Source organism: Brachyistius frenatus, unplaced genomic scaffold, assembly GCF_029030835.1.
Source record: "Brachyistius frenatus isolate BFR_SWC_R1_liver_20210118 unplaced genomic scaffold, ASM2903083v1 Contig_20, whole genome shotgun sequence".
NCBI classification, from domain to species: domain Eukaryota; kingdom Metazoa; phylum Chordata; class Actinopteri; family Embiotocidae; genus Brachyistius; species Brachyistius frenatus.
Genome location: NW_027210619.1, coordinates 2,205,298 through 2,232,723, shown reverse-complemented (window position 1 = coordinate 2,232,723; position 27,426 = coordinate 2,205,298). Strand labels below are relative to the sequence as shown.

The 27,426-nt window shown below is 43.7% G+C and overlaps 1 protein-coding gene and 1 long non-coding RNA gene across 3 annotated transcripts in view; one reads left to right on the top strand and one right to left on the bottom strand.

Annotated features, from left to right (window-relative positions):
* Positions 1-27,426, top strand: part of adamtsl4 (ADAMTS-like 4) — a 36,284-nt gene that overhangs the window by 5,126 nt on the left and 3,732 nt on the right. The window contains exons 3-14 of the mRNA XM_069695872.1: positions 625-1,214; positions 2,844-3,549; positions 13,245-13,347; positions 20,976-21,115; positions 21,538-21,742; positions 22,302-22,486; positions 24,184-24,337; positions 24,897-25,154; positions 25,315-25,444; positions 26,283-26,487; positions 26,856-27,029; positions 27,119-27,298. Coding sequence (XP_069551973.1) covers positions 625-1,214; positions 2,844-3,549; positions 13,245-13,347; positions 20,976-21,115; positions 21,538-21,742; positions 22,302-22,486; positions 24,184-24,337; positions 24,897-25,154; positions 25,315-25,444; positions 26,283-26,487; positions 26,856-27,029; positions 27,119-27,298 — 3,030 coding nt within the window. The remainder of the gene's footprint in view (positions 1-624; positions 1,215-2,843; positions 3,550-13,244; positions 13,348-20,975; positions 21,116-21,537; positions 21,743-22,301; positions 22,487-24,183; positions 24,338-24,896; positions 25,155-25,314; positions 25,445-26,282; positions 26,488-26,855; positions 27,030-27,118; positions 27,299-27,426) is intronic.
* LOC138619420 (uncharacterized) lies at positions 9,111-21,697 on the bottom strand. 2 transcript variants are annotated; one of them, XR_011310810.1, is made up of 3 exons: positions 21,504-21,697; positions 20,702-20,879; positions 9,111-9,286 (listed from the first exon to the last, which is right to left on the bottom strand). It is a non-coding gene; the product is annotated as an uncharacterized lncRNA (long non-coding RNA). The 2 variants fall into 2 exon arrangements; XR_011310809.1 differs by having other exon boundaries at positions 9,111-9,264.

Sequence of the window (27,426 nt, the reverse complement as noted above, 5' to 3'; positions counted from 1 at the left end):
TAGTGTAGTTAGTCTCAAGTTTAAGGTAATTACCACAGAAAAAGTTTAAATATATGATCGCTTAAGGCATTATGAGAGCTAATTAATCAGCAACTATTTCACAATATTTGATGATCATTTGATCATTTCAAGTGGTTTTTATTGCAAATATATACATACATCACTACTTCAAGCCTCTAATGTGAATATTATCAGATTTTTTTTGGTCAGGCTTTTGGACTGTTGTTGAACAAAGAGATTTTAGTTGTGACAAGCATTCTTCTATTTTATGACATTCTTTAGACCAACCTTCATTATTCAGGAAAATATTTGGTAGATTAAACAATAAGTAAAGTAAGTGTTTAGCTGCAGCCTTAACCAATTATATAATTAACACTCAGCACCGTAACAAAGGTCTTGAATTCCATTTAATGGATGGTTAAATAAATACATATATAATGAATTGCCCTTTTCTCTCTCTCTCTCTCTCTCTCTCTCTCTCTCTCTCTCTCTCTCTCTCTCTCTCTCTCTCTCTCTCTCTCTCTCTCTCTGTGTGTGTGTGTGTGTGTGTGTGTGTGTGTGTGTGTGTGTGTGTGTGTGTGTGTGTGTGTGTGTGTGTGTGTGTGTGTGTGTGTGTGTGTGTAGGTGGCAGGTCGAAGGTCCAGACAGGTGTTTGAGGCGGAGCCTGCGGAGGGCGTCTGGTCTGTTTGGGGGGAGTGGTCAGAATGCTCTCAAACATGCAGCGTGGGCATCTCACAGAGGAGCAGGAAGTGTTTGCCTCCTCCTCCTCCTCCTCCCCTCACCCCTCCCCTCCAAGGCTCTCCACCCAACTGGGCGGGTTATCTGCCCGGGGGTGTCGGCGGTCCTGTTATCTCACCTATGAGCCCCTACTATCCTGCTCATTATCCAGGGCAACACCCGTCTTATCACTCTCCATCAATCTCCACCAATCGTAACCCAGGGTTGTCTCTGTATCGGAATTCACCCGCTGGCGGAGGAGGGCCTCCTTTACCGGGACAGACCAATCGGTCACCGCCTTTTTACCAGCCAGAGTTCTCCCCACTCAATCAGGAACATGTGCCCATTTACCGATCTCCTTACCACGCGCCATCACATGGCTACAACCAGCCAGGACGGATCATCAGGAGACCAACCAATCCAGGAGCAGGGAGAGCTGGTGGAGGTGGGAGCAGAAGGTCGGTCTCCGCCAGTCGGGAGGGTTTGACTACGAGGAGGTGAGTGAGAGAGGAGGATTAAAAATCAAACTAAACCACCTTAAAAAGTAATTTAAGACTGGGCTGAAAAGTAATGTTTCTGGAGGCTGATATTACCAGACCCAAATCCACCTTTTTATTAGACAGTCTGTTCACGCTCCATTGTTTTCCATCATTACATCACTAGAAGGCGTAGATCTCAGGTGCATTTTGAAAGTATGAAAGCAGCCTTTAATCAATCATCAAGCTGTAAACAACACAGACCCTCCCTCATTGTGAGCAGAGAGCATCGCCATGTTGGTAAATGACCTTTACAGACTTCCAGCTTCAATCCCCCAATATGTACTGATAAATTGATACAACAGTTCGTATGACTTCGTCTATCTCTGCCATCGCTGCCATTATTGGAACTACATTCCAAAACGCTTCAGTGTCATTGCTCTTAGCCATCCCTGCTGTCCACTGATTCGTCCACCCTTTAGAGCAGCTGAGCAAATCTTTAAAAGACCGGAGTCTCCAGACTACAGCACACAGCAAAGAGAGAGCAATAGGTGGGCGGAGCCAGGCCAATATTTCTCCGCCTCTTTGCTTAATGTTTCAAGCTCTTTCGCTTATGACACATACAGTATATCAGTATTGACCTACATGTTGGCTGATAGAAAAAACAAGAAATTTCAGTACTGAAATGCCAAACATAGGTTTCAGGTGATTTACGACCCCTATATAGTTAGTCCATCAGAAAACTCCCTAAATATGAACTGATTTTACAGGATCCTTATCAGAAATTTATATTTGTGTTACGTGTTCATGTTGAAACATGAATATCAGCTCATATTTCATTATTAGATGTTATGTTCTTAATTATAAATGATGACACAAATATTCTCTTATCCGTTAGGATCTAAAAAAACAAAAGTGGAAGTTGGTTTGAAAAGTGATAACATTTTCTAATTTGAAAATGTATCTCATTGCTGAAAGTCAAAAGTCAGTTGATAATACAGAAACATCATTTTGGAAGCTTTTAGATGTGCTTTGCTCAGCAGCACTGAGTTCGCTTTTTCTAGGAAAATGACACATGCATAAAGGAAGTGAGTTTTGCATTGCTGGCAGTAGCAACAGCAGTTTGTTTAGGATAGATCGAACAACACAGTTGTTAGGATGAGCAACGATAGCCAACACAATCTGAGCTGACAAAGAAAAGATTTGTATTTTGCCACACAATAGGAAATGGGAAGGAAAAAGGGATTTCTGGGAATTTTAACACAGAAAAGGAAACAACTTATCAACGAAGATGTTTCCAAAATTAAAGAAAATGCTAATTTGTCAGAGAACCACTCCATTGACATGCTAATGGTTTATTCAAGGTGCCATTAGTTAAACTATTGACATTGTTTAAGCTTTAGAGGGTTTGTTATGACGGTTTTAGTGTTGGGAGTTGGAGTTATACCGGCCTCTGGTATCTGCTGTATTATTGCATCATTACTTCTGGTTTTTGTCATTCAAGCAGGCATAACATTACCCCGCCCTCTTACCACAGTCTGCTGCCCCCATGTTGTGTGTAATAACTTTATCTTGCCTCTCTGTCCAACTTTAAATCTTCCCCTCTAAATATTCACTATCCCTTATTCGTCTTATCTTCTTGACTCGCAGGTCTTCCGCCATCCGTCCGGGTCAGTTCGGGTATGGCCGGGTTCCCTTCTCTCTGCCTTTGCATCGTCCCAACCGGCAGGCTCGCCACACTGCTAACGGCACTGACGATGCAACACCCGCACCCAGACTAGCGGGCGCTGACGACAACGCGGAGAACAAGAGGAGAGAGGAAGAGGAGAGGACGATTGATGAAGAAGACGGGGGGGCGGGGAGGAGAAAGGAGACGGAGAACACTGAGGCACTTCCTGCTGAGGAGGCGGCCACACTGCCCACCACCACCGGCAGCCCCCGCCGACACGTGGACAGACCCTCGCACACCCACACGGAGCGCGGGAGGGTCCGAGTCCCGTCCTCGCATCCCTTCTTACGCTCCTCGTCACCATCTGTCCACAGTAACCGCCACCGCTTTGACTGGCACTCCGTCACCGCTCCACCTCCTCCCATCCCTCCTCTCTCGCGCCCGCACTCCCCTGCTCTCGCCTCACCTTTTTCCCCTCCTCTCCACCGCCCCGGCCCTGTGCATAGAGACAGGGAGCTCCACCCAGGCTTCAGCCCCCAGACCCCTCCTGCCGGCAACATCTACCCCTTACAGCACCCGCACATCCCGCACCTAGGAGTCGAGTCGGGCAGGGATGGGGGAAGTGGAGCTCCTCGGGTTTTCAGATGCTCAGGGCCTGAGAAGGAGTACCACAGGTGCTTCTCACAGGTAAGACCCACGAGTTATGTCAAACTCTTTACCTATAAGTCTCAGAAGCAAAAGAAATATTCCACTTCATTTACTGGCTTCACACTTGTTTGAACCCTGCTCACCTCCATTTTATTCAGCCCCCAGTCGTGCTAGATTTATATGCAGGCCGTGTGCTGAAAGGAGCGATTAGGCGGCTGCGAACAGAGGACTTGAAGGTCAGCAGAGTGTATTTGATAGGTAGATCATTCCCCAGCTCCGACACTAGCTGGTTGTTTATGAGCATTCGGATGGAAACTGCTTGCCAGTAACTCTGTGAGCCCAAGGCATGTGTGTAATCTCGGTCACAGCCGGAATACACACACAGAATATGTCTGCATTCAGTATCCCTCTGATTGATTGCACATATATGTGAATATGAATACGTGCCAAGACCTGAGTGTTTGTGTGTCTACTGATGTAACGTCCTGCCTGGCTCTGGGCCTGCGGTGTTGATTGGGGTTGCAACCTGCTCCATACCTCTCTGCGGCACAGTGAGAGCTTTATCAGGAGCAAAGTATCCGTATGGGCTGCCAAGACGAGCAGCCGGAGATGCCTGGTCGTGACAGATGGGCAAACTCACCCTTAACACACAGGTGAGAGTCTGAGGTTGGCCTCGCAGTAAATCAGGTGTCTCTGAGTCGAGAACGCCACGTTTGATTTCACTCACTTAAGGTTTTAGAGAAAGTATTGTGGGTAAAGTTTCCCGACCATAGTGAGTTTTAAGTGATCAGATGTTTCTCCTAGAGACTGAAACCAAATCAACTGCATCAGGCCGGTAGAGTCAGGCTTGGCGAGCGCATACATTTTCCACCTTTTGCTCAGCCTGCTTTAAATTAACAGCAGGCTTCCACCCAACCTGCAGCCATCGCTGCCATTTTTAAAACATCAGTCAATCAACCCTGGAGAGGGTGACAACATATGGAAAAACATCATTTTCAGCTCAAATGTATTCTTTCGCTGCATCTTCCTTTGGCCGCACAGCCCCTCTTGAAACATGAATCCCACTCAAAACACTTCGCCCAGCTCACTCCTTGATTGTTTTAGGCTTTCTGAAGCATTTTAAGAGCTTATATTGCCAATTTTTGTTATAGCGTTCCCACTCCTCTGTGCATGTAACGGTGCTGCACTCTGAACTATCCTGTACCGCAGAAATGTGTAGCCTTTTTTTTACTTATTCATTGAGTCTTTCAATGCATAACAATCAGCATTTCCATTTGTATCATTTACTGTTAATTTCATCAGTTTTTTCATCAGGACCAAAACTCTTATTGGAAACTCTGTCTTAAAACTTTAAAAATATGCCTACATATATGGATGATAACTCAACTTGCTCATGATGGATGGACAGATAATTAAACTAAACAGAAGGAAACATGGAGTTGAAATCATTTAGACAAAAATAACTCAAGTGACATATTTACTGGGTTATTTATTCTAGCGGGCCACTTGTAGCACATCTATCTTAAGTAAGAGCATAACAGGGACAGATGATAAGATTGGGTTTATCAAATGCCACACACACACACACACACACACACACACACACACACACACACACACACACACACACACACACACACACACACACACACACACACACACACACACACACACACACACACACACACACACACTCGCTCACCAAACATTTCACTCTCATATCACATCTACAACTCAGGTGGAAGTAGACACTTGAATTTGGGGCCAGGTTGGCACTTTTAAGCCCTTGACTTCTCCCTCTTTCGATAAATTGTCAGCCTGTCTTGTTGTCCTTCCTCCTGTGTCGTGCTCTGTGTTGGGTAGTCCCCATGTTAAAACAGATTTAGTCGCTGGCAGTATACATGCTGTGTGTGTGCCAGCAGTGCTAATAGCAGTCCTGTGATGGCTGAGCCTGAGTCATTGGGTTACATATTTACCCAACATTAGCGTCTGCTTTAGCTCTGTTTGCTCCTGCACTAGATTGTTGCTTTTATGCATCTTAAAATAGGTTTCAAGTGAATGCAGGACTTTGCCCAGGCTTGTATGTACTGCATATGTGTGTGTTAGTGTGATTTAGGGAGTGAGCCAGACTGAGTGTGACACATCCTATTATCCGTTAGGTGTGTTTGTCATAACATGGCGCGCCTGAGGCCCATCACAAGTGTGATTGGCTGTGTATACGTGTGTGTTTTTACTGTTGCGTTGAAGCTTGTGGGGAACCAAGAGAGGGACAGAGGAAGTGAGAAGGGCAAGAGGTGAGTGTGTGTGCATGTGTGTGAGATGAGGGTGTAAGGGGTGGGTGGTTACAGGAAGTGACGCAGTTAAGTAGTCGTGAAAGAGAGCACTGTTTTACTGTTTTTAGCAGTTCTGCAGACAGTAGTGGGAGGGTGAGCTGAAGGACAGGGGGCGAGAGGAGGTGGGGAGAGAGCAAAAATGGACAATGAAGAAAGAGACTTTAGGGAAGGAGGCAGAGGAGTAAAGGGAGGGATGGTCAGCAGTGACAACAGACAGTGGGATCGAGGGAAAAAGATGCTGCTGGAAGACAAGAGAAAGTTTGTGACAGAGGAGGAGAAGGATTCATGGAAATATGTGTGTGTTTGTGTGTGAGAAAGAGTTCATGTCAGTGTGAAAGCGCAGTGTAACAAGAGAAGTTATTCTGCAAGAGGGGGAGAAGGGAGAAAAGGTGGAATTTGAGAAGCTGCTTGAAAAAAAAAATGAAAAAAAGAAGAGACACACCAGCTTGAAGCAGACACAAAAACTCATCCTGTTTTTTCCTTTCTTGAGTCTGTCGCCCTAAATTTCAATGATGCTGATGTCTAAGCATTTCCTTTTTTCTTGGCTCGTCTCCCTGTCCTTCTCTTTACCCAGAATCACTGACACTAAATGCCTCTACAACAGCAAGTGAAGGAAGCATGTGGATCTAATGTTTGTGTTCATTTAATATTAAATAATATTTGAGGTCTAATATTAAATCTGACCTCTTTAAATGTTTTGTTTTATCTTACCAAAGGTCCAAAAAGCAGCAAAACTTCCCATTGGAGAAGCTGCAACCAGAGAATGATTAGTAAAACGTTTCTGTCTGATAACCTGATCAATTAATCAAATCATTGCTTCAGCTCTAATACACTAATACACTAGGCTGTAACCAACCTGAGAGGAAAACTGCAGCCACTATTCAGGTTGGTTTAGAGCATCAATATCACGCTAATTGTTTTCTGGACTGGCTTAAAGTTACAGTATGTAAATGAAGAAAATCCTAACTTTTATCCTGCCCATCACTTCTGAAACCAATTCTACCCTCTTGAGCAGACAGGACCAAAAACAAATCAAAGTACTTCTAAAGCAGGGGTGTCAAACTCATTTTAGTTAAGGGGCCACATACTGCCCACTTTGATCTCAAGTGGGCCAGACCAGTAAAATCATAGCATAATAACGCATACATAACGACAATATTTCTCTTTGTTTAAATCATTGGTGAAGGTTTTTGGATGATAAACCCTGTTTTAAGGTCTTTCTACAATAAACTAGAAACATAAAGACCAAAAACTCAGACATCAGCCCACTGTTTATCTGCCCCGGCTCTCCTCTGCAGATTCCCTCGCTTTGCGTCACAAAGCGAGCAGCGAGCGCTGCTGCCTCCGGAGCAGACGTCGCATTTACGCTGTTTTTGAAGCAATTACTGGATCGATTAAAAAAAAAAAAAAAAAAAACGTTTGTACTCATAAACCTCCATATTCTCATAGAAATGCAATTTATGTCTTTCTGTAATTTTCACACTTAGCAAAGTCATCCGGCGGACCGAGCTGGACCCCCTGGCGGGCCGGATCCGGCCCACGGGCCGTATGTTTGACACCCCTGTTCTAAAGTGTACAAATAAAAAAAAAGTTTTTATTCCATGGACCTCTGTCTTGAAGCTGAAACTGGAGTCAAAGTTATAACTAAGCAGCCAGATTAACACGGCTTCGGGCGACTGCAGTAAGTGTCAGATGATCTAACCACAGTCTGTCATCATTACACAGGCGTTGTTGCACAGGAAATATATGATTATGACTATCAGCGCAGAGCCACACTCATCAGCTGTAACAACTGCGTGCAGGCCCTGCCACGCTCACTGCTGCTCTCATCAAGTGATGAACAGGCCCAGATGTGTCCGGTTGTAGCACGCACACCAACACAAACCACATGGACTCAGTCAGACTTGAGTTGTACCTTATTTGCTTCAGTGTTTTAACAAGCAGAGATACCTGCTTCTCTATAAAAACCAGGTGCAGTCTGTTTATATCAGCTCCTGTGTGCTTTGAGTTTCCCTCTGTTTCTGTCGTGTTCCTTTTCATCCCTTCAGTCTTTCTTCTGTCACTTCACACATACTTTTTAGAATTTCAACATTATTTAAAAGTATAAAAGGTTATTTTGGGTAATACAGTCACTGGCTTATTTGTCGAGAGTTAGGTGAGTGGATCGATACCACCGTCATGCTCTATGATAAACATGAGGTTACACTCAGCCCCTGGTTAGCTTAGCTTGGCATGAAGAAGGGAAACCAGAGGACCATGACCATCTCTAAATCGCACTAATTAACGTATCAGATCAGGTTTGTTGTAATCCATACAAGTCTGAAAAGAGTCTCCGAGATATAACATGTTAATGTGTCAGCTGTGGAGGTGCTGATAGGAGGGTTTTGTTAGCTTTGGACAGAGTCCGGCAAGCTGTTTCCCACGTTTCAGTTTTTACGCTGAGCTAAGCTAACTAGCCTTATGTTAAATTAAGTATATGACAGACAATGACAGATGTGAGAGAAGTATTAATTTTCTCATCTATATCAAACGTCAAACTACTTTGATCACCTCATTTTGACTGAAAATCTCCTCTTCCTATGAGCGTCTTAGCACAGATAGGAAGCAACCACCGAAGAAAGAGAACACACGGTATCCCACAAAATCAGAAATGATGAAAGTAATGTCCATACGGAATCACAACAAAAGATTTCATCTAAATGACAGATTATAACAACCACAAAGACGTCTCAACCCAGCAGCCAAAAGGAAGAGTACAGTTTTCTAATAGAAACCAAAACTTTGCATTTTCAGATTCAGTTGTAGGTTTTCAGCAGAAGAAGCTGTGTTAGTGTGTTCAGTGAAAGCTTTGTTCTCATGTTCAATGTTTTTGAGGGAATCAGTCATGAAAGAGAAATGAAGAGCATACCTGTTCACACTTCCTATTTCTCTTTCTCTCTCGTGTGTTGTAATAAAATTCAGGAGTTATCACTGTTCAATAATAATGCTCTGGTTTTAATCAATATGATGGAAGATTTATAGAGCTGCTACATGGAAAGTGGAGCATGGAAATTTGAGCAGAGTTGTGTTTTTATTTATTGACATTGTGACATTATCATTTTTCTTTTCTTTTCTTTTCTTTTCTTTTCTTTTCTTTTCTTTTCTTTTCTTTTCTTTTCTTTTCTTTTCTTTTCTTTTCTTTTCTTTTCTTTTCTTTTCTCTTTTCTTTTCTCTTTTCTTTTCTTTTCTTGAGCTTTGTATGGAACACTTAAGCTGTTTTGAGGCTCAAACCCACGTTTCTCCTGAGAACAACACCGGCATTTGTCGCCTTGCCCTGTCCTTCAGTTGTCGCCTGCTGCTGATGGATGAGCGGTGTTTCCTCTGGAGGACTCCTGACTTCCCCCGGGCGGGGGGGGGTCAATGCTGAAAGCCGGGTGGTGCCCTGCAAAGCACAGGCGCACGGCCTCGGTCACAAGATTAGCCCGAGAATGTTAATCACCGAGAAGAAATACATACAGCGTACCAGCGTACAAATTAACATATGTCATTTTGCGCATGCACCCAGTGATTAGTCCTGCTATGTGTTGATTTATGGCTGCAGGGGCCGGCGGTCAGTTGTTTTGTCTGTGCAGCGTTGCAGTAACGCTTGAGGAATGACCGGCCAGCCTTAACCTGTATGTGGTATTGAGGTTATGTGGCCAGCTGTGCAGGCATAGACTTGCGTGGGGAATAACTGAGCAGTGAGCGGGATGACGGCGAGGTGTCGTCCTCCCTGCTGAAACACACATGGGGTGAAAGGTTCCTGCTTTGCCTCATAATCTGTTCCTCCTCGAAACTCATTAGTTTTGTCTTGGTGTTTGCGTTTCACATAAGAGCGTTGTGTGTGATCAGGACCTCGGCTTGTGTGTGCCGTGTGTGTGTGTGTGTGTGTGTGTGTGTGTGTGTGTGTGTGTGTGTGTGTGTGTGTGTGTGTGTGTGTGTGTGTGTGTGTGTGTGTGTGTGTGTGTGTGTGGGGCCCTCAGGCAGTAGCACCCCCTCCAGCTTAACATGATCCTTTACATTGCACATAGACCCCCACCCCTCCTCCTCCCGGCAGTAAAACACATCTATAACTTTCACAGCTCCCGCACAAAAACACGGACTGTCCCTCTTTCACCAGCTCCATTCACTTCTCTTTCACCTGCTCTCTGCATCTTTCACCCTGTCAGTCTGACACTCAGTAGCAGCCACTTTTGACATTTTTCACTTCATCCTTCTTTTCTACTGACTGATCGCTGAGCCACTCTGAGCTGATCGGAGGTGTTGATAGCATTTCATGAAGCTGGAAGATATTTCCACTGTCATACAACTTGGGTCTTAATTTAATAAGTTTTGACTGTCACTCCTATAACACTGCATTTCCCAGGTTCGTTGCTGAGACCTGAAATCTCTGAAAGGAAATTAAACACAGAAGAAACAGAAGTAGCGATGATAACAGGGGTGTTAAAAAAAATGTCCACAGGTCAACCAAACTTATTTAAAACCTGATGGTAAATCGAATCTCCTTCGTTCTCCACTGTTGACCCGTTCAATTACTGCCCCTCCTCCCTTCACCCCACCCCACCCCATCCTATCCTTCTGTTCATGCTCCCTTTGACGGTTAAGAGGAGACCCCCTAACCCTGCACTCACAGTATACCAGTCCCTACAATAACACACAAATTCTCCTCCACAGCCATGAAACACCAGCGAGCACGTCTCCTCTGTCCTGTTTTTACTCTCACTTCACCTCCCTCCCTCCCTCCCCTCTCCACTCAGTCCATTAGCCTCCCGATGTTTTTACACACCATAAACTCTCTCAGGAGGAGAATCCATTCGCCCTGTAGCGCTCCTACAATCCAACGCATGAATGCACACACTTGACTTTTTCTTGCAATTTCTTTTTTTTAAATTTTTTTTTATGGAGGCTCTTTCTTTCAATTTTACTGTACTGCAGCATCCCTTGCAAACATGTGTCCTTTTAGGGTTGTTGTCCACTTGTGGTCTTTCAAGCGCACACACACACACACACACACACACACACACACACACACACACACACACACACACACACACACACACACACACACACACACACACACACACACACACACACACACATGCCCTAAAGCTAACAAGTTTAAAACGGGGCTCCACATTTTTATGTCCTGCAAAAATATTTACGATTACCAACCGCATTTCACACACACATCCGGGCAGATTTACACGGATCCTTGAAAACATCAGGTTGTACACTGACCTTCAAGGCCCTGCATACACGCCCGTACTCAACGGATGTAGCTCAAACACACACACTCTCGTATAAGTGGTTTAAACCAGTCCGCAACCCTTAAATAACAAAAATCCGTCCGCTTCAACAGTGCGAAGCTGTGGCGAAGGGAAGCGCATAAAGTTTCACGAGCTGGTTTCACACTTTGGCAGAACAGAAACAACTGATTGTACTTATGATTGCCTTGTGACACATACTGTACATTCCTTCAACACTGTGAAAGGGATGAATTCAGTAAGGCTGGTGTCAATGAGTGCACGCTTTGATGGTTTATACATGAGATTCTTTTAGTTGCACTTTGTCACCAGGGCTGGTTCACATGGGAACAGTCAATCTATGTGAGTGTGAATGTGTGTTTAAACTCGACTATTCCCGTCCTCTAGTCTCCCCAGACGAGTGATTAGGAGCTTTCCAGCTGTTTGTGACAGCTGTGTGAGTGAAGAGAGGTCCAGACAAAAACAAAAGGAGAGAGGAACGAATCAAAGAAAGAGAGGAGTGAAAGACGAGAAGACTGTGGAGCTGACAGATTAGAGTTGCAAGGAAATATGAGATCTGTGTGTGTGTGTGTTTTGAATCCAGCTGTATATCATTGGGCTGTAAACTCACCAGGCAGGGTGATTGTGGCTTCCCACGAAACTGATACCTGATGAAGCTGAATGTGTGTTCAGTGGTGGAGGGGTCTACAGCCTTTACTCAAGTCAAAGTCCTGCATTTAAAAAGATGGTTTTAAGTCCCAATCTTAAGTCTTTTCAGTTTATAAAATGTCAGTTAAAATGTCACTGTATGTCGCAGAATGAGGTAACACAAAGGTGGTGGAGCTTTTGGCCTATTGATGAAGGCCGTTGAAGTGTTACAAACTGAGCAAGCTGAGTGTTGGTGATTAAATTACCGGGCAAAAAAATCATAAGCAGCACACATAGTTAGTGACACGTTTTTCATCACTAAGCAGTGGTTGTTCGGCCAGAGACTGTAGATGAAGGTAAAACAACATCCCGATCTTTAAGATTGGAACAAAGTAAAAATTGCAGTCTTCTTCCTCCTGTTTATGCTAAGCTAAGCTGATCAACTGCTCTCTATAGCTTCATAAAGTTGCATTAATGCATTTTGCTGTTTTACCTGCTTGAGATGAAGCTAGCTTTAACTACTTCCATTCTCAACCCTGGGTTGGGGCCCCTCTAAAGGGTCCCACAATGTGAGGGGATGTGAGATCTTTCAATGAGGTACAAATGAAGAAAAAAATTACATTCTCTGATTTATTTAATATTTTTTCTCCTTTGGGTATAAAACAATTTATGTAAATGAAACCGTCTGGAAGTTTAGAGAGGAAATAACTCTGTTGGATCTGCTAACAACTCAGAAATCTGAAAAGTAGCAAGGGGCAATGGAAATTAAATGGGGGCAAGTATAGTACTTGAGTTAATGTAATGTGTGTGTGTGTGTGTGTGTGTGTGTGTGTGTGTGTGTGTGTGTGTGTGTGTGTGTGTGTGTGTGTGTGTGTGTGTGTGTGTGTGTGTGTGTGTGTGTGTGTGTGTGTGTGTGTGGACGTGGAAGCTCAGTGAGTTATAGTCAGTATTAAAGCAGCAGTCGGGTCTTCCTGATGTTTCAGCTGTCGTTTAACTTCAGGTGTGCTAAAACTCTTTCCACTGTACGACTCCGTAAGGACTCGACTTGAACGAGCACAAGTCGGACATGTGCTCGTGCACTCATGCACACACACACTCGTACACGTGCTAACACAGTTACTGGCATTCTGTGGTCATCCACTGAAAGTCACGGTGGATTTATGTGAGCAGCCGCTTCCAAAAAATCTATTATTTCCATATGGTTCTTTTACACTCATTGGCTGCCTGAAGCAGCATGGAGGCTACATGTGGGTGTGTGATTGTCCATAATGGCATAGCATGTTTGTGCTTACCCTTACGATCTCAAGTTAATTCTCCCCTTCTTTATTAGCTGTTTTTCCTTCGCCTTTACTCACTACAGCTCGCTCCACCCTTAATTCTCCAGGGGCTGAACAACCCTTGGTTTAATAGCTAGGTGATTTCATATTAATTCAATGTGTGGCACTGAATTTTCAATTTTTCTCTCCGTCTCTTTGTTTTTTCTGTCCTGCAGGTGTGTGGAGGAGGTGCGTTGGACTCCAGAGCAGAGCAGTGTGCTGCCTTTAACACCCAGGAGTTCATGGGTCGCCTCTACAACTGGGAACCTTTCACTGAAGGTGAGGACTTAGTTAACACATACACACACATACACACTCACACACACACACACACACACACACACACTCACACACTCACGGTATTTTAGGGTTTAACTGCACAGTCTTCAATGTGATAATAGGCTTATCGGGAGAATTACATGGTACGACAGGGAGGAGGGGGAGGGAAAGCGTTGGTAAAACGGGTGTTTGAGAGAGAGTTACATTTCCCTCTGGTATGAGTGTGTGTTGGCCGACCTCCACTGCATGCCCAGCCCACCACAACCCCCACTCTCTCATTGGAACAGGCCTACACGTACATGCAGCATCGAGAGTGGTGAGAGTCAAGAGCAATAGAGAATGACTGGAACTCGGTCTGCTTTTATTCTTCGCAGAAAACACTTTCCCTCGTCTCTTTTTCCTCCCATTTGTCCAACATCTCCCTTTCGCCCTTCCTCTCCTGCCAAGCTTCTCCTCCCAGCTCTGACTAAGTACACAGATTCCTACTGAGTGAGATAAAGAAAGAGAAAGAAAGAGGGAAAGAGAGAGAGCGAGACAGAGGGAGGTGAGAGGTGATGGGATGCAACCACTGGGAGCAAAGGGAGAAAACGTGGCCTGTGTGTGTGTGTGTGTGTGTGTGTGTGTGTGTGTGTGTGTGTGTGTGTGTGTGTGTGTGTGTGTGTGTGTGTGTGTGTGTGTACGTCTTTGTCTCTTCATATGTGCGAGCGTGTAGTTAAGTGTGTTTTGTTTTTTTTACTCTTCAGTGTATAATAGTTCAGTGCAGCTGAGTTTGTGTCTATTTATCTTTGTTTTCCAATGCTGGGGCAAAAGAACGAAGAGGGAGAAAACACTTAACGGATATTTGAGGAATTTGAGAAAAGGAAGAGTAAAAAGAGAGAATATGACAAACGTGGGAGTGAGAGAATGAAGGAGGGAGAGAGAGAAACCCAGCTGTGGGATGATATCAACACTATTTGTCATTAGACGTAGAAATATGTGCATGAGCCTCTGTGTATTTACAGCATGAGCTTACTGGCAAGGGTGCTTGCACTGTAGCTTAATGGATCTGAGATAACATGTGAAAAAATGTTTGCACATGTATGTTTGTGTATCCGTCTGTCTTTGCACTTGTGATTACTCCCATCAGCTGGCTCAACACACACAATGTGAGAGTATAGACCCAGAAGCAGTAGATCAGCAACACCACTACAATGTATTACTTTGGTCTTATTCTGTCATAGAATAATACACACTCACCACACTAGTGTAAATATACACTGTACACAAAAGTGAAACCGAAGCTTCTTTAGAGCACGTTAACACAAGCAAGATTTCAAGTTTTAAAGAGGAGCATGACATGATTAAACCACTAAATGTTCAAGTAAAATCAGTTCATATTTTCATGTTAACAGTGGATCAAAAGAAAGGAGTTTGTAAATCTCGCCTCCTGAGTGTTTGATAGACTTTCAGTCCGCTGTCTTGGTTTTCCATCCTGCAGTTCTACTCCAGTTTCAATACCTAGCTTCATTTTCAGCTGCAGTAGGAGGCTGTTTCAGTGAAAAATCTGCTGAAAACTGACTGTAGCTACCTACTTAGCACCAAACCACAGACGGACAGAGATAGCAACTAGCTGATGAGATGACAGTGGAACATTTAGAAGCTAAAGCCAGATATTTCCTGCCTCCAAAAAAAACTCTGGCTCCAACAGACTCCCATTCAAAAAGCCTCAACTTCTCTCATTAAATACAAAGTCAGCAACTCTTTTTCAGAAGTCATTATAATGTCATTTGCTAAATTCCTTCCTTCTGAAAATAGTTCCATCATTAATTAGATATTAGTCCTTAAAAAGTGGTATCTTTTGGGGTGTGTCTGGTTTGATTGACATGACCGGAGTGCAGTCAGGTTTCCGGTGTAGGTGTGCAGGCATAGTGTCGTCGGGTTATCAGTCAGATCCACTGTTTGCTCCACTTCTAGCTCCAAAAAAAAAAGAAGTTGTCGACAGTCCAAATGTCAGACTTGAGGCAGTTAAAAGTTTGACACAATTTGAAACTGTATGGAAGTAGGTTGCATTAACTTTTAGTTTATTTTAGTGTCATGATTAAATTAATTATAAATGAATTTATATAATTACAAAGCATAAATTGTGTGGGTTTTCCTCCTGATACTGCAGCTTCCTCTTGAAACCTCTGAGGAGGCATGCTGTCAGGAGCAACGGATATGGATAAAATCCTCCTGTCACTGAATATGAGTTGCCATTTTGTAATATATCACAATGTAGATAACATTTTCAATGAAATTCAGTCAAGAAACTTGGAGAATTTAATCAAGTGTCAACCATGTCCTTGTTTGTCTAACACAGTGAAATAAATAGCCAACAAATTTAGGGAATAAAATAACACCATGATCCAATATTGCACTAAATTGGCCCTTCTCTATGATTTGCATCAATTCCCAAAATAGCTCGAAACACTTTGATGATTAAAATGGTATAAATGTTGTAGACACATCATTGTATCCCCCAATCCAATGTACAGGTAAATTTAAGTTTCTAAATTGAATTGAATGCTAGAGTGAATGATTGTCTGCGGTATACCAATCAGCTTCCACATTAAAACCTCATAAAGTCAAATACAACAGCCCAGCGAGAAATCCTCCCCTCACAAAGATTATAATGTTCAGTTGTTAATCGGTCTGATTGAGAGAGCTGTCGATTTCTTTTAATGGTCATTTTGGAGACTATCATTTTTGGTGAAGTTGAACTGAATTTATAAAATACTAGAAACACTTGTCAGTATAAGCCAGCACAATTCAAGCGCACCTCAAATTACACTCTCCAAAATGACTATTAACATAAAGCAACACCTAATAATAGTTATGAAGAAAGGATTTATTGCATTGTGTTGTACTTTTTGCTTCAACTGTCAGAGGTTTTAATGTTGTGGCTGATCGATGTATGTGTGAGCCCTGAGACGGCCTGGCAGCCTGTCTCTATGCACCCAACCTCTCACCCGATGTAAGTGACCTACGATCCTGCGGCAGATAAAGCAGATAGACGGATAACAATTTTTACCATTAGCCGGGGGAAAAGTCAGAGGCAGATATATTTCTTCCGGTCTTGCCTGAGGGAATACATAGAGTCAACCTCACAGGCTGTTTTAATATCTTGCTCAGGCTCGGGGCAGTTGAGAGGATAGAGGTGGGTCTCTGTGATTAATTCTGTATGTTTGCACCAGGAGACATCGCCGGGGTATCAGGTGGAGTCAAACTGTCTACATAAACACACAGGGGCTTTCCCTTCACCCACCTCTAACACCACCACGGTTCCTGTGTGTTTGTGAAGTGAAAAAAAAAAGAAGGAAGATAACTCCATTCTGAATTGAGCTGCTCTTAAATGTTCCCTCTCGGCTGTGCGTCCTCGCCCTCTGATCCACTCCGGCTTGTTTTAAACCGCTGCGTCTTTGAGGTCTACTGTGAAGACTGGACAGACAGAGAGAAATAAGGGAGGAGGAGAAGTAGAGATAACCTCTTGCACAGACGTATGTGGGTAAACAGTGCTACTGGCATTAGAGGAACACATTTCAGTGGTTTTACTGTGAATGTTTTTGGACAAAAGAAGTCACCAAATGTCCAATGTATTGGCTGCTGTGGTGAGACTCTGATGGGGGTCGACACAGCACTGAAGGTAGGTGACGTCAGCTGGGTCAGACACTCAATCTACCCTGGAGATGATCCTTTTCCACTCTGCTAAGTAAACTGTATCACACTGTTTACTTCAGTTGGCCAAACCTTCATATCTAGCTTCCCATCAATTCGCTGGAGGCTGCGACAGAGTGTACGTGTGTTTTTAACATTGACAAGTGTATTAGTCATTTTTCTCCAGCTGCATACATCTGTTCAGGACTCTGCAGCACTGCGTACATTTCCAGTGCTGTGTATGTATTTCAGCGTGATGTGGCCTGTGGTTTGAAAGTGGAAGTTTAAACAGTAAAGCTGCGACTGCGGTTATAAACTTCAGAAACGATAGGCCTGATTAATTTCCCCCCCGACAAGCTCCGCTCCGAACTACAGCATCTCTATGGTTTGTAAGCGCTGCACGTGCAGGTGTTGTTTTACTTGAATATTCCCTTTTTTCAGGCCTCATCCCCTCGCCGCACACCCATCCTCCCCTCTTCCTGTCCCGCTGCCTCTGTCTTTCTCTCTCCCTGTTGGAGTTTGTTTAGATGGAGAGATAGTGGGGAAGTATATTTAGACAACATATATTCCACTGTCTGAACACTAAGCTCAGAGAGGGAGAGGGAGACAGTGGAAGCGAATAACAGACCAGAGATTGACGCAAAGAGGGAAGCAGAGAAATAGCAAGAGACAAGAAGAAAGATCGAGGCCAAAATATAGGAAGACAAATAAAAGATGGTTCGAAGTTGAGATGTGCTCGAGTGAGCCTTGAGGAGATGAAGAATGAGGAAGGTGAAGAGGGAGAATGCAGAGAGAGAGGCAGTGTGTTTATGAGTGGCAGCACGTCTCCCACTTTAAGCTCCCCCTCTCTTTTTCTGTCACTGTCTCCAGTCTAATCTCTCAAAGATAACTATGACAGACGGATAGACAGAACAAGAGTGGAGTGAGAGAGGGTGGGAACACTGACTCCCTTTCTCTGCTTCTCTCTTTGCCTTTCTTTCTAAATATGTACTGTAGATCTGGCTTTCTGCAGATATCAGACGGTAGTAAACAAGTGGGAAAATCAGTGTTTCAAAATAAAGTAAAACAGTACAAAATAAAAGCACATTTTGATGGTAGCGATTTATGCTTTCATACAAGTTATTGTGCAGTAGTTTTGTTAACTTTGCAACATTCATGCATTGATCTAATTCAGCTCAATTAATCTCAAGCTCAAGTTTGTATTGTCATTTATCCACATACAAGTACACAGCTGAACAAAATGTTGTTCCTCTTAAGAAATAAATCAAACAGAAATAAAAGATCAACTGTGCCACATTGTGATATCAGGGAATTAAAAAAAAAACACTCTTTTCCCAATGAAATAGAGTCCGAGTAAAGCCGATAATTGGAGCTGCTGAAGGTCAGAGGTCGGCTTGAAACTTTGCAAAAAATAGTTAATGATATAAAATCGTCTTTATATTTATATTGTTTATTTTTGAATACTCAATAATAGCTGTTATAGAGAATGGACTTGTTTTTTTGTCGCCTCTTCTTTCTCTCATTTGCACTTAGGTCTTCACATATGCCAATGACATATTCTTGTACGTTGGTAGTATTTTCTTTTGTTCTACACGCACTCACCATATTTTAGAAACAGAATTTATACTTTATTTTAGAAATGAAGGAAACTCTGGTGAATCTGCTTCACTGTTAAATTCATTACTGCTTCCTTGTCTCTTTAAAAAAAAAAAGTAAATCTCTTGAAACTGCTGTTTACCCACACTGAAGGACCACTGCTCCATTTTCAGGGTATATTTACAAGCAAACTCCTGCACCTGTCAACATACACTACCTTCATTTCTAGACAAAGTTGTGCCACTGTAAACATCCAGTCTAGGTCAGTTCCTTCACATGCGTGACCTCCTTACCACTTCCACCCATTTGATGAGACGAAATACACTCCTTAATATTTGTTTGGGCAAAGAACGGAGGATCAGGATGTCTAGGAAAACTCAAAGGTACAAATGGTCCAAACTTAAGTGTTTTTTTTTAGTGTGACTCACAACATGGCTCATTCCTGATGCAGATAAATTTAGGAGAAAGCCTACAGAAGGCCACTTTTTTTTTTGTCATTAATGTAATGTGTCACTCTGCCCTCCCACTGAAATACTCCACGCTTTTGTTGCCCCTCATCTTTTGATTTTTTTTTTTAGATTTGTCCTGCCAAAACAGAAACCAACAAAATGATGACATGGTGTCTTTACAGTCCACTTTTACTAATCCGTCTCTTCTGTCATCTTCTTTTGTGATGACTTGTGTACCATTTGAAATACACCTGGCAAAGAGATTTTAGGAAAGCATATGGAGTTCCTCATGAACACAAAAGGTGAAACAGGTTTGGTTTTGTCTTCAGCTATCTGCTATAAACCCTTTGACCTTGAAGGTGGTGTAAACTTTGGATTATTTGCTGCTGATGTGTTATTGAACTGACAGAAGAAAGCTTTCCATGGTGAAACAATCTTCAGCGTTATTATATAAAAATGTAACCGGATTGCTGCAATATCATAACCACAACTTAATTGGTAAATGTTAAAAAAAATGTTCACAAAAGAAAGGTTTTCTTTCTAACTGCCCCAAGGACAGAAAAATATAATCGTTCGGACCGCTCTGGGTAAAGTTTCAAACTGTTCATATTTGTGTTGAATTTAGTAATGGTTACGTTTTGTTTGAGAAATATGACAGAGCAGTGGGAAGTCACAATTTCAGGAACAAGGAATTCACCTTTTTAACCCCCGAACTGAAAATCCTCCCTATCATTTCCAGCTTAATCTACGACCTCTTACTCATCCAATGAGCTCATATCTTTAGCTCTATTTCACACACGTACACAGTCACAGCCCTATATGTACACACACACACACACACACACACACACACACACACACACACACACACACACACACACACACACACACACACACACACACACACACACACACGCGCGCGCGCACACACACACGCACACATCTCTGTCCAAGGCCTTTAACCCCTATTACACTCCCGAACTTTCTCTCAGAGAAAATGACAAACAGTGGAGCCACTCGCTGCTTCTTTCTGCTGTTTATTGGACATTGCTGTCTTTCTCTCCTCTTTAAAGAAATAGTTTGAAATATTGGGACTCACTGTCTACTTTATCCAGAGTTAAAAAAAAATATATATATACCTACAAGCTTCTCTAAAGTTCCCAAATTTACTTAACAAATCTCAACTTCAGTTTTTCAGCAGTTTTACATGGTTTAGTAAAATAATTGTGCAAAATGTGTGTGACTTACACTCAACTCTGTCCCTGAACGCTTCCTGTTAAGGCTCATCTGGAGGTCTGACGCTGCTCCGCTCATGTGCTGCTCACTCTACACCTCTTATGTTGAGTTCTTTTCATTTTTCCCAAAACTATCGTTTAGTCCTCTAAACTTTCTTGTTGTATTTCACCACACAGATGTACTCTTCTCACTTTCTCCACACATTTTCCTTGTGCCCCATCCCTGTGAGGTTCTCTATTCTCCACACGTCTTTTTGTCTTCCTATTCTGCCGGCACTGAAGGACCTTTTTTCTTTTTTTGAAGCAGTGCTCTCTGTCTTTGAGTCTTCCCTGCTGTTCTCTCGTTCCACGTCCATTTTTCTCTGCTGTGTGCACCCGATGAGTTGCACTCATAAATCTTACCTTTGTCAAGCTTGTGCTTATACCTCTCTTCTGAGGACGCATCTACTGGGAAGGTGCATCAGTAAGCAGCACGGGAAATAGTGGATCACTCTCGCTGTCAGTCAGGGGTTATATGGTCTGGCCTTGGTTTCCTGACCACATGGAAAGACATTCATCTCCCAGCCGTGTCTTCTCCACGCTAGTGAGACGGACAAAAAGAAGTGCACACAGTCACAGTTCAGACAAACATGCATGTTGTGCAATAATCCACCTGCCTTCTGTTTCTGTGTTGCAGTTGGTGCAGACAAGCAGTGCGAGTTGACCTGCAGACCCGCCGGCTATCGTTTCTACGTACGTCAGGCGGAGCGCGTCAGGGACGGGACCCCCTGCTTCAATGTTAGCACCAATGATGTGTGTGTAGAAGGACGATGTCTGGTGAGTGGTATCAAAAGTGCATGTGTGTGAGATTTTTGCTTCAGGTGACAAAGTCCAGAACCTGGCTCTCTTCGTCTCACGTCTGGTGGCAGATTTAAAGCGGGGTGTCTCCATTGTCTTTTGTCTTCATGGCCCTTTTCTGGGCCTCCTTTCTCTGTATCTTCTCCTCTTCTCAGTTGCACTCTGTGATTTTGCTCTCATTCCACCCTTCTGCTTTTGGCAGTAGTCTAGCGAGCAACAGTAACCAATTTACACAAATAGCGGTGAAATAAACACTGGCAATGGATGTGAAATGTCAACAGTTTTGAACTAGCCTTTCTCTGCTCTGTCCCCACCCCTCCTCCCATGTACCACTGGTTCCCCTACCCTACCTCCCCCATTGTCTCACCCATCAATCACATCTTTTCCCCTTCTCCTGCCAGACTGAGGGCTGTGACGGGGTACTGGGCTCCGGCTCTGTGATTGACAAGTGTGGAGTGTGTGGTGGGCAGGATTCCTCCTGTCGAAAGGTGACGGGGAGCTTCCAAAATGTCACCGTTCCTCTTGGTTACCACAAGATCCTTGACATCCCGCCCGGAGCCACATTCATTAACATCACGGAGAGACGAGCAAGCCCCAACTACCTGGGTAAGATGGAACAGACAAACTAAATCGTACACACACACACACACACACACACACACACACACACACACACACACACACACACACACACACACACACACACACACACACACACACACACACACACACACACACACACACACACACACACACACACACACACACACACACACAGAGTTTCAGATTTCTTGATTAATGCTGGTTGCAGCCCCAGTAAAAGTGAAATGTTGGCGAGGGAGTTGCAGATTTCGAAATGAGATTTGGACAATGATTGTGTGCGTGCTGGCTTTGAGTAAGACTGCAGATTTTTCAGCCTTGCAGACTCGGAGCAGATAAAGCTGGTATTGTTAGAGCCCACAAGGAATCAGTGAAGTGTGTACATGCATGTGAGTGTTTGTCTTGCCAGCCTCCTGTTTGTTAATGAGACAGCACTCCAAAGGCTGTGTTTGTCTGTCTGTGAGTGTGTTTGAAAATATGGGGCATGCCTAAAGATGCAGTAGACTAATGAAGGTCTGAAAACATAATTTAAATCCTTCTGACATTCCCACCTTCATTTCTCCAGCCATGAGGAGTGGCACAGGGGCTTCAGTGGTGAACGGGCGCTGGGCTGTGGACCCTCCAGGAGAGTACCAGGCAGGGGGGACCACCTTCACCTACACCCGACCTAGAGCCCAGGCAGAGGGAGAGGAAGAGAAAGGCGAGACCCTCAGGGCACCAGGACCCACCACAACACAGCTCCATCTATATGTAAGTACTGCAGCAGCACAGGAAGGCATTTATTTTAACCCTGTAAGCAAACACGAACCAGGCCACAGCAAAATTAAGTTAATGATAAGAATCACTCGCAGACACATAGAAACATGTGTATACACAGAAGACTTCACATCTCTACATCATTGTTGTGAGCCCACGGCTGTGCTCCCCTGCTCTATGTCACAATTCTCCAGATAGGCAGCATTATTTTAGCATTATGGCGGGATAAATACAGTTACACTAAAGCTCAGCCTGAGCCACAACATACCATCCAGGGCTTAATAATAACAACGCAAACCTCAGGCTAAGATCTTATTAAAGAATAGGAGTCATGTGCAGCTTTACATCCAGCAACTTCAGGGCGGGAGGGGGCGGGGGGGGATTAAAATAGCAAGTTTGACCTCTTCAGGAATCACCTGTATTTTAAGGTTGGATGGGAAACTAAAACAAGACATAAAAAAGTGTATAAACTCTCCAGAAGCACTGTGACACTGTAAGGCTTATCTCATGCTCGTAAAGAATCTTTTTGATGAAAAGAAATGGGAACACAAGTCTGCTTCCTCTCAATCTTTGCTACTGCTGGGAAAAAAAGAATAAAGTTCATGGCACCCTCTGAAGCTTGGGGTTAAGACACCGACCATGAAGTGCGGGGTCCTAGGTCAGGGATTTTTGTATCTATCCTCCTCATATCCGGTCATCTGTCTACTGTCCGTATAAAACGCTAAAAAAAATACCAAATAAATACTTTTAAAGATGAAAGTTGATGTTGGTAGCACAGTAAAAATCCATGTTGCTACCAAAATCAGGTTAAGTGACTGTAAAATGGCCAAATTAGGACGTGACTGACTCAGTTTGTCAGGTTCAGCTGGGGACGAGGGAGGAAGAGTTAATTTATGGCGGGTAAAGCACAAGTTCAGCTCAGAGTTACACCCACTGCATACTCAATACTTGCAAATTTGTTCCTGGGCTGCATCAACATTCAACTACTTTTCTTTTTCTTTCTTTCCAAGCAGTATATGGCACAGCAGCGTAAACATGGGCAGTCAGAGAAAACCACGAGCAGCCAGTTAACTAAAAACTGAGGGAACAGCTTGCCTGGCTCTGTCCAAAGGCAACAAAATCCACCAACAAGCACCCCTAAAGCTCACACATTAAAATGCTTTGTCTTGTTTGTGTAATATGTACAAAAAACACAGAGCAAAAACACGTTATGTGGCAAAGCTAACAGCCTGCTGGTGACAGCTACTTCTCTTTTAAGCCTTAGCATGTTACCATATTTCTCAAAATGTCAAACTATTCTTATAATACCTGTATTGTCTTTGTTTTGAAGTGAGGTATCAAAATTGAAACCCTCAGAGTTCTTACGGTGTATTCTTTGGGAACTATAGCTGCAGTCAGTTATCGAGACATTTCACTCCGCAAACAAATCTTGCACTGAAAAATGAAAGCCCTGACTGAAGGACATCAGTAGCGGCTGCAAAATATAGCAGATCAAAATGTTGTTGCCACTGGACTCCTGCTGATTAAGTTTAGATAACCTTGACTCGATTAAGTCTTGTAGACGGGCTGCAGGATTTTGCAGCAGGGGAGTCCTTGGGCGTGACACTGACTCCCGGACAGGCTCATCCCGACCGTTGTCCTCTGACTCGTACATTTCTCTATGGGGATCTGTAAATTTGTCTTTTCTCCAGATCATTTTCCACAAGGAGAACCCAGGCATCGACTACGAGTACTACATCCCGGTGGAGAAGAAGGAGGCAGAGAGGGAGAGAGAGAGGGAGACGCCCAGAGAGGCACCCAGGGAGAGGCCGAGGGAACGAGAGCCAGCCAGAGCACCCCTCCGCAGTGAGTCCATCACACCTCAGCTTCCTGAACTCCTCTCTTCTATTTGACAATATGTTTTCTGCATTTTGCGAACAGTAGCGCAGAGAGCAGCGTTCTCCACAATGCAGCACATAGCTGAAGCTTGTCAGTGGATAAAATGAACTGTAAATCAAACAGAAGATCTATAGATCCATTCTTTCCAAATGACTGAAGGAAACATAACTGCAATACATATCTCTGGAGAGTGATTGATGTGTTTATGGTTTAGAATGGGTGTGGTTGTGGAGGGATCATTGCATGAATGTGTTTGTGTGTGTTTGTGTGTGTTTGTGTTTGCGTTTGCCTATGACCTAGATGGGAGGCTATCTGCTCCACATGTTTGCTGTCATGAGACCCTGACCTCATCATGACATCATTAGCCTCTGACTCACTGCCTTCCTTCTATTTTCAATATTTCAAAATGTTTTGCCTCTTTCCTCACTCGTTATCTCTCCTCGTGCCTGTTTCCCAATCTTTCTTCAACCTTTCGTGTACTTTCTGATTTGTCTTCATGTCCACCTTTGTTTTTCTTCTCTCGCAGGTTCTCTCACTGTGTCAGTAGAAGATCCCCCTCCTGCTCCTCCTCCTGTTTCAGTACCTTCTTTCCCCTCCTCGTCTTCCTCTATTTTTTCTCCCCCATCTTCGAACCGGTGGACACCCGAGAGGGCACGTCCTCGGGGATCCGCACCCAACAGGAATGCTCGGATCCCCCCTCGTACCGACCTGCCACCGGACACTCAGCCGCCATTTGTGTGGAGGACAGGTGACCTCACAGAGTGTTCTGCTTCCTGTGGCAAAGGTCAGATTTTTAATGAGCCTTCATATATTGTATGTGTCACAGACAAAAAGTCTTACCTACTTCTATATTTTCAATGATGGGATGTCGCCCTCCTCTGGTTTATAGCTGTAAGTACAGGAACATGGAACTGAAGTCTGCGTCTCTGTCCGTTTCTCTGTAGGTTCTCAGTATCGAGTCATTCTGTGTATAAACCGCCACACAGACGACGAAGTCCCGGAGAGGAAGTGTGACTCTGCAACCAAACCTGTTCCTGAGGAGGAGCCTTGTAACACACACTCCTGCCCACCATTGTAAGCAAATACAAAGTTAACTTAAGAGATATTCACATTATGTGGAAAATATTTGTACCATATTCATTTCCTACAATCAGCTGCAGAAAAGACAAAAAAGCATTTCCTTCATTGCGCAAAAACCACACTGCAAAGTAATTTGGGTCCTTAAAAGTAAGGACAAAAGTAAAAAAGGGTATTTGTATTTATTTCTGTAGAAAATCTCCTTATTTTCAAGTATTTACTATAATTATATTTGATTCAAGTGGAGCAACCTGCCTTATGTTTTTCTCTTTTTCAAAATACAGACGTAGAAATTACTTGAAATGAGTGTTGATTTCTGCCATAAACAGCTTGACAGTATTTCACTGCAATGCATGGTTTTTAGGCCTTAGATAAAGAAAGAAAAAACTGTAGTGCATGTTTTGGCAAATAAAAAGCGTAAGCAGTTGATAAATTACAGCTAACTTGTTCAGGTTGGCTGTATTTGGTAACATGTAACAATGGTGTTGACTGTTGACCGGCCACCGAATTCATGTTTTCATAAATACATGTTTTATTATTATGAATGGAAGCCAGTGGCTGGCAGAAAAGACACAAAACATGTCTACAAAAAATCTACAGATCCTTAGCTTTGTTTGGATAATTATGGGTGTGATTGTCAGTGTGTGCATGCAGGACTTTTAAATACTATTTAAAATTTCTGGGAGGATTGACATTTCTGAACAGAATTGTCCTTTAAACAAATGGTCACATTAGTGGTGGACAAATACTACATTTTATTTCAATGCGAAGGCGTTTGACCTTGTGTGATATCTCAGTATCTCTGTCTTTCTCTCCTTCGCTGTCTTTTTGTCAGCTGGGAGGCCAGTGCGTGGTCGGAGTGCAGCGTGTCCTGCGGTCCCGGCGTGCAGCAGAGGCAGCTCCAGTGCAGGCAGAGCTTCGGCGACCGCTCCACCATGGTCCACCCCCAGCGCTGTGCCAACCTCACCCCGCCGGAGTCGACACAGGCCTGCCAGCTCCGCCTCTGCTCCCACTGGGAGGTCGGAACTGACTGGAGCACGGTAGGTCAACAAACACCAGCATGTGACCGACAACGTCATCTGCTGCTGTGTCTACAGTCATGGTTAACAAGAGGCCAGGTTCTGTATCTCCAAATCTCCGCAGACAACCCTTTCTTGGAGAACTTAGTTTCCTTTTCATTTAAGCATGACACTGTGTCTCTGGTTTTAAAAAGCCCTCATCAGGTTTGCATTCAACTATTTATACTAGTTTTCTGTTATTATTATGTCTTCCTTTTTTACTGGTGCACAACTAGTTGCCCTTTTGGAACAAATAAAAGATTAATTCATTTATAGTTAAATGTTTTTTTCCATCTAGTATTGAATCATTTGGTTCATTCTCTTTGGTTTTCCCTCTTCATTTGTCTCAGTGCTCAGTGGACTGCGGAGTAGGCAAGAGGAGTAGGAGCGTGCATTGCCTGAGCGATCAAGGCAGCGTGGTGAACGATAAGGAGTGCAACACCAGGCTGCGTCCACAAGGAAGTGAGGAGTGCAACATGGGCCCCTGTGTGACCAACTGGTACTTCACCGACTGGTCCAACACTGTGAGTAACATGCACACACAGGAGCAAAAAGGAACAAACACGCACTTAACGGTAATCCTCAACATGATCTCCCACTTTGTGTCCTGAAGTGTTCGGCGCAGTGTGGCCCCGGGGTGCACAGGAGAGAAGTGGTGTGTCTCACCAGAGGAGGGGTCAGAGAGGGTGGAGGAGGAGGGGACTGTGTTGGGGAGAAACCAGCAGAGATGAAGGCCTGTAATGGGGGCCCCTGTGTGCCAACAACCATGTGGTACAGCAGCCCCTGGACAGAGGTAGGATGGAGTGAAGAAAGCAGAGAAGAGGCTTATCTTCTTTTGTATGTTTGTCTGTTTTATTTAAAATTGTGTCTCTGGTGTAAAGACATTGTTGCTTTATATTGTGAGTTTTGTGCTGAAATTGG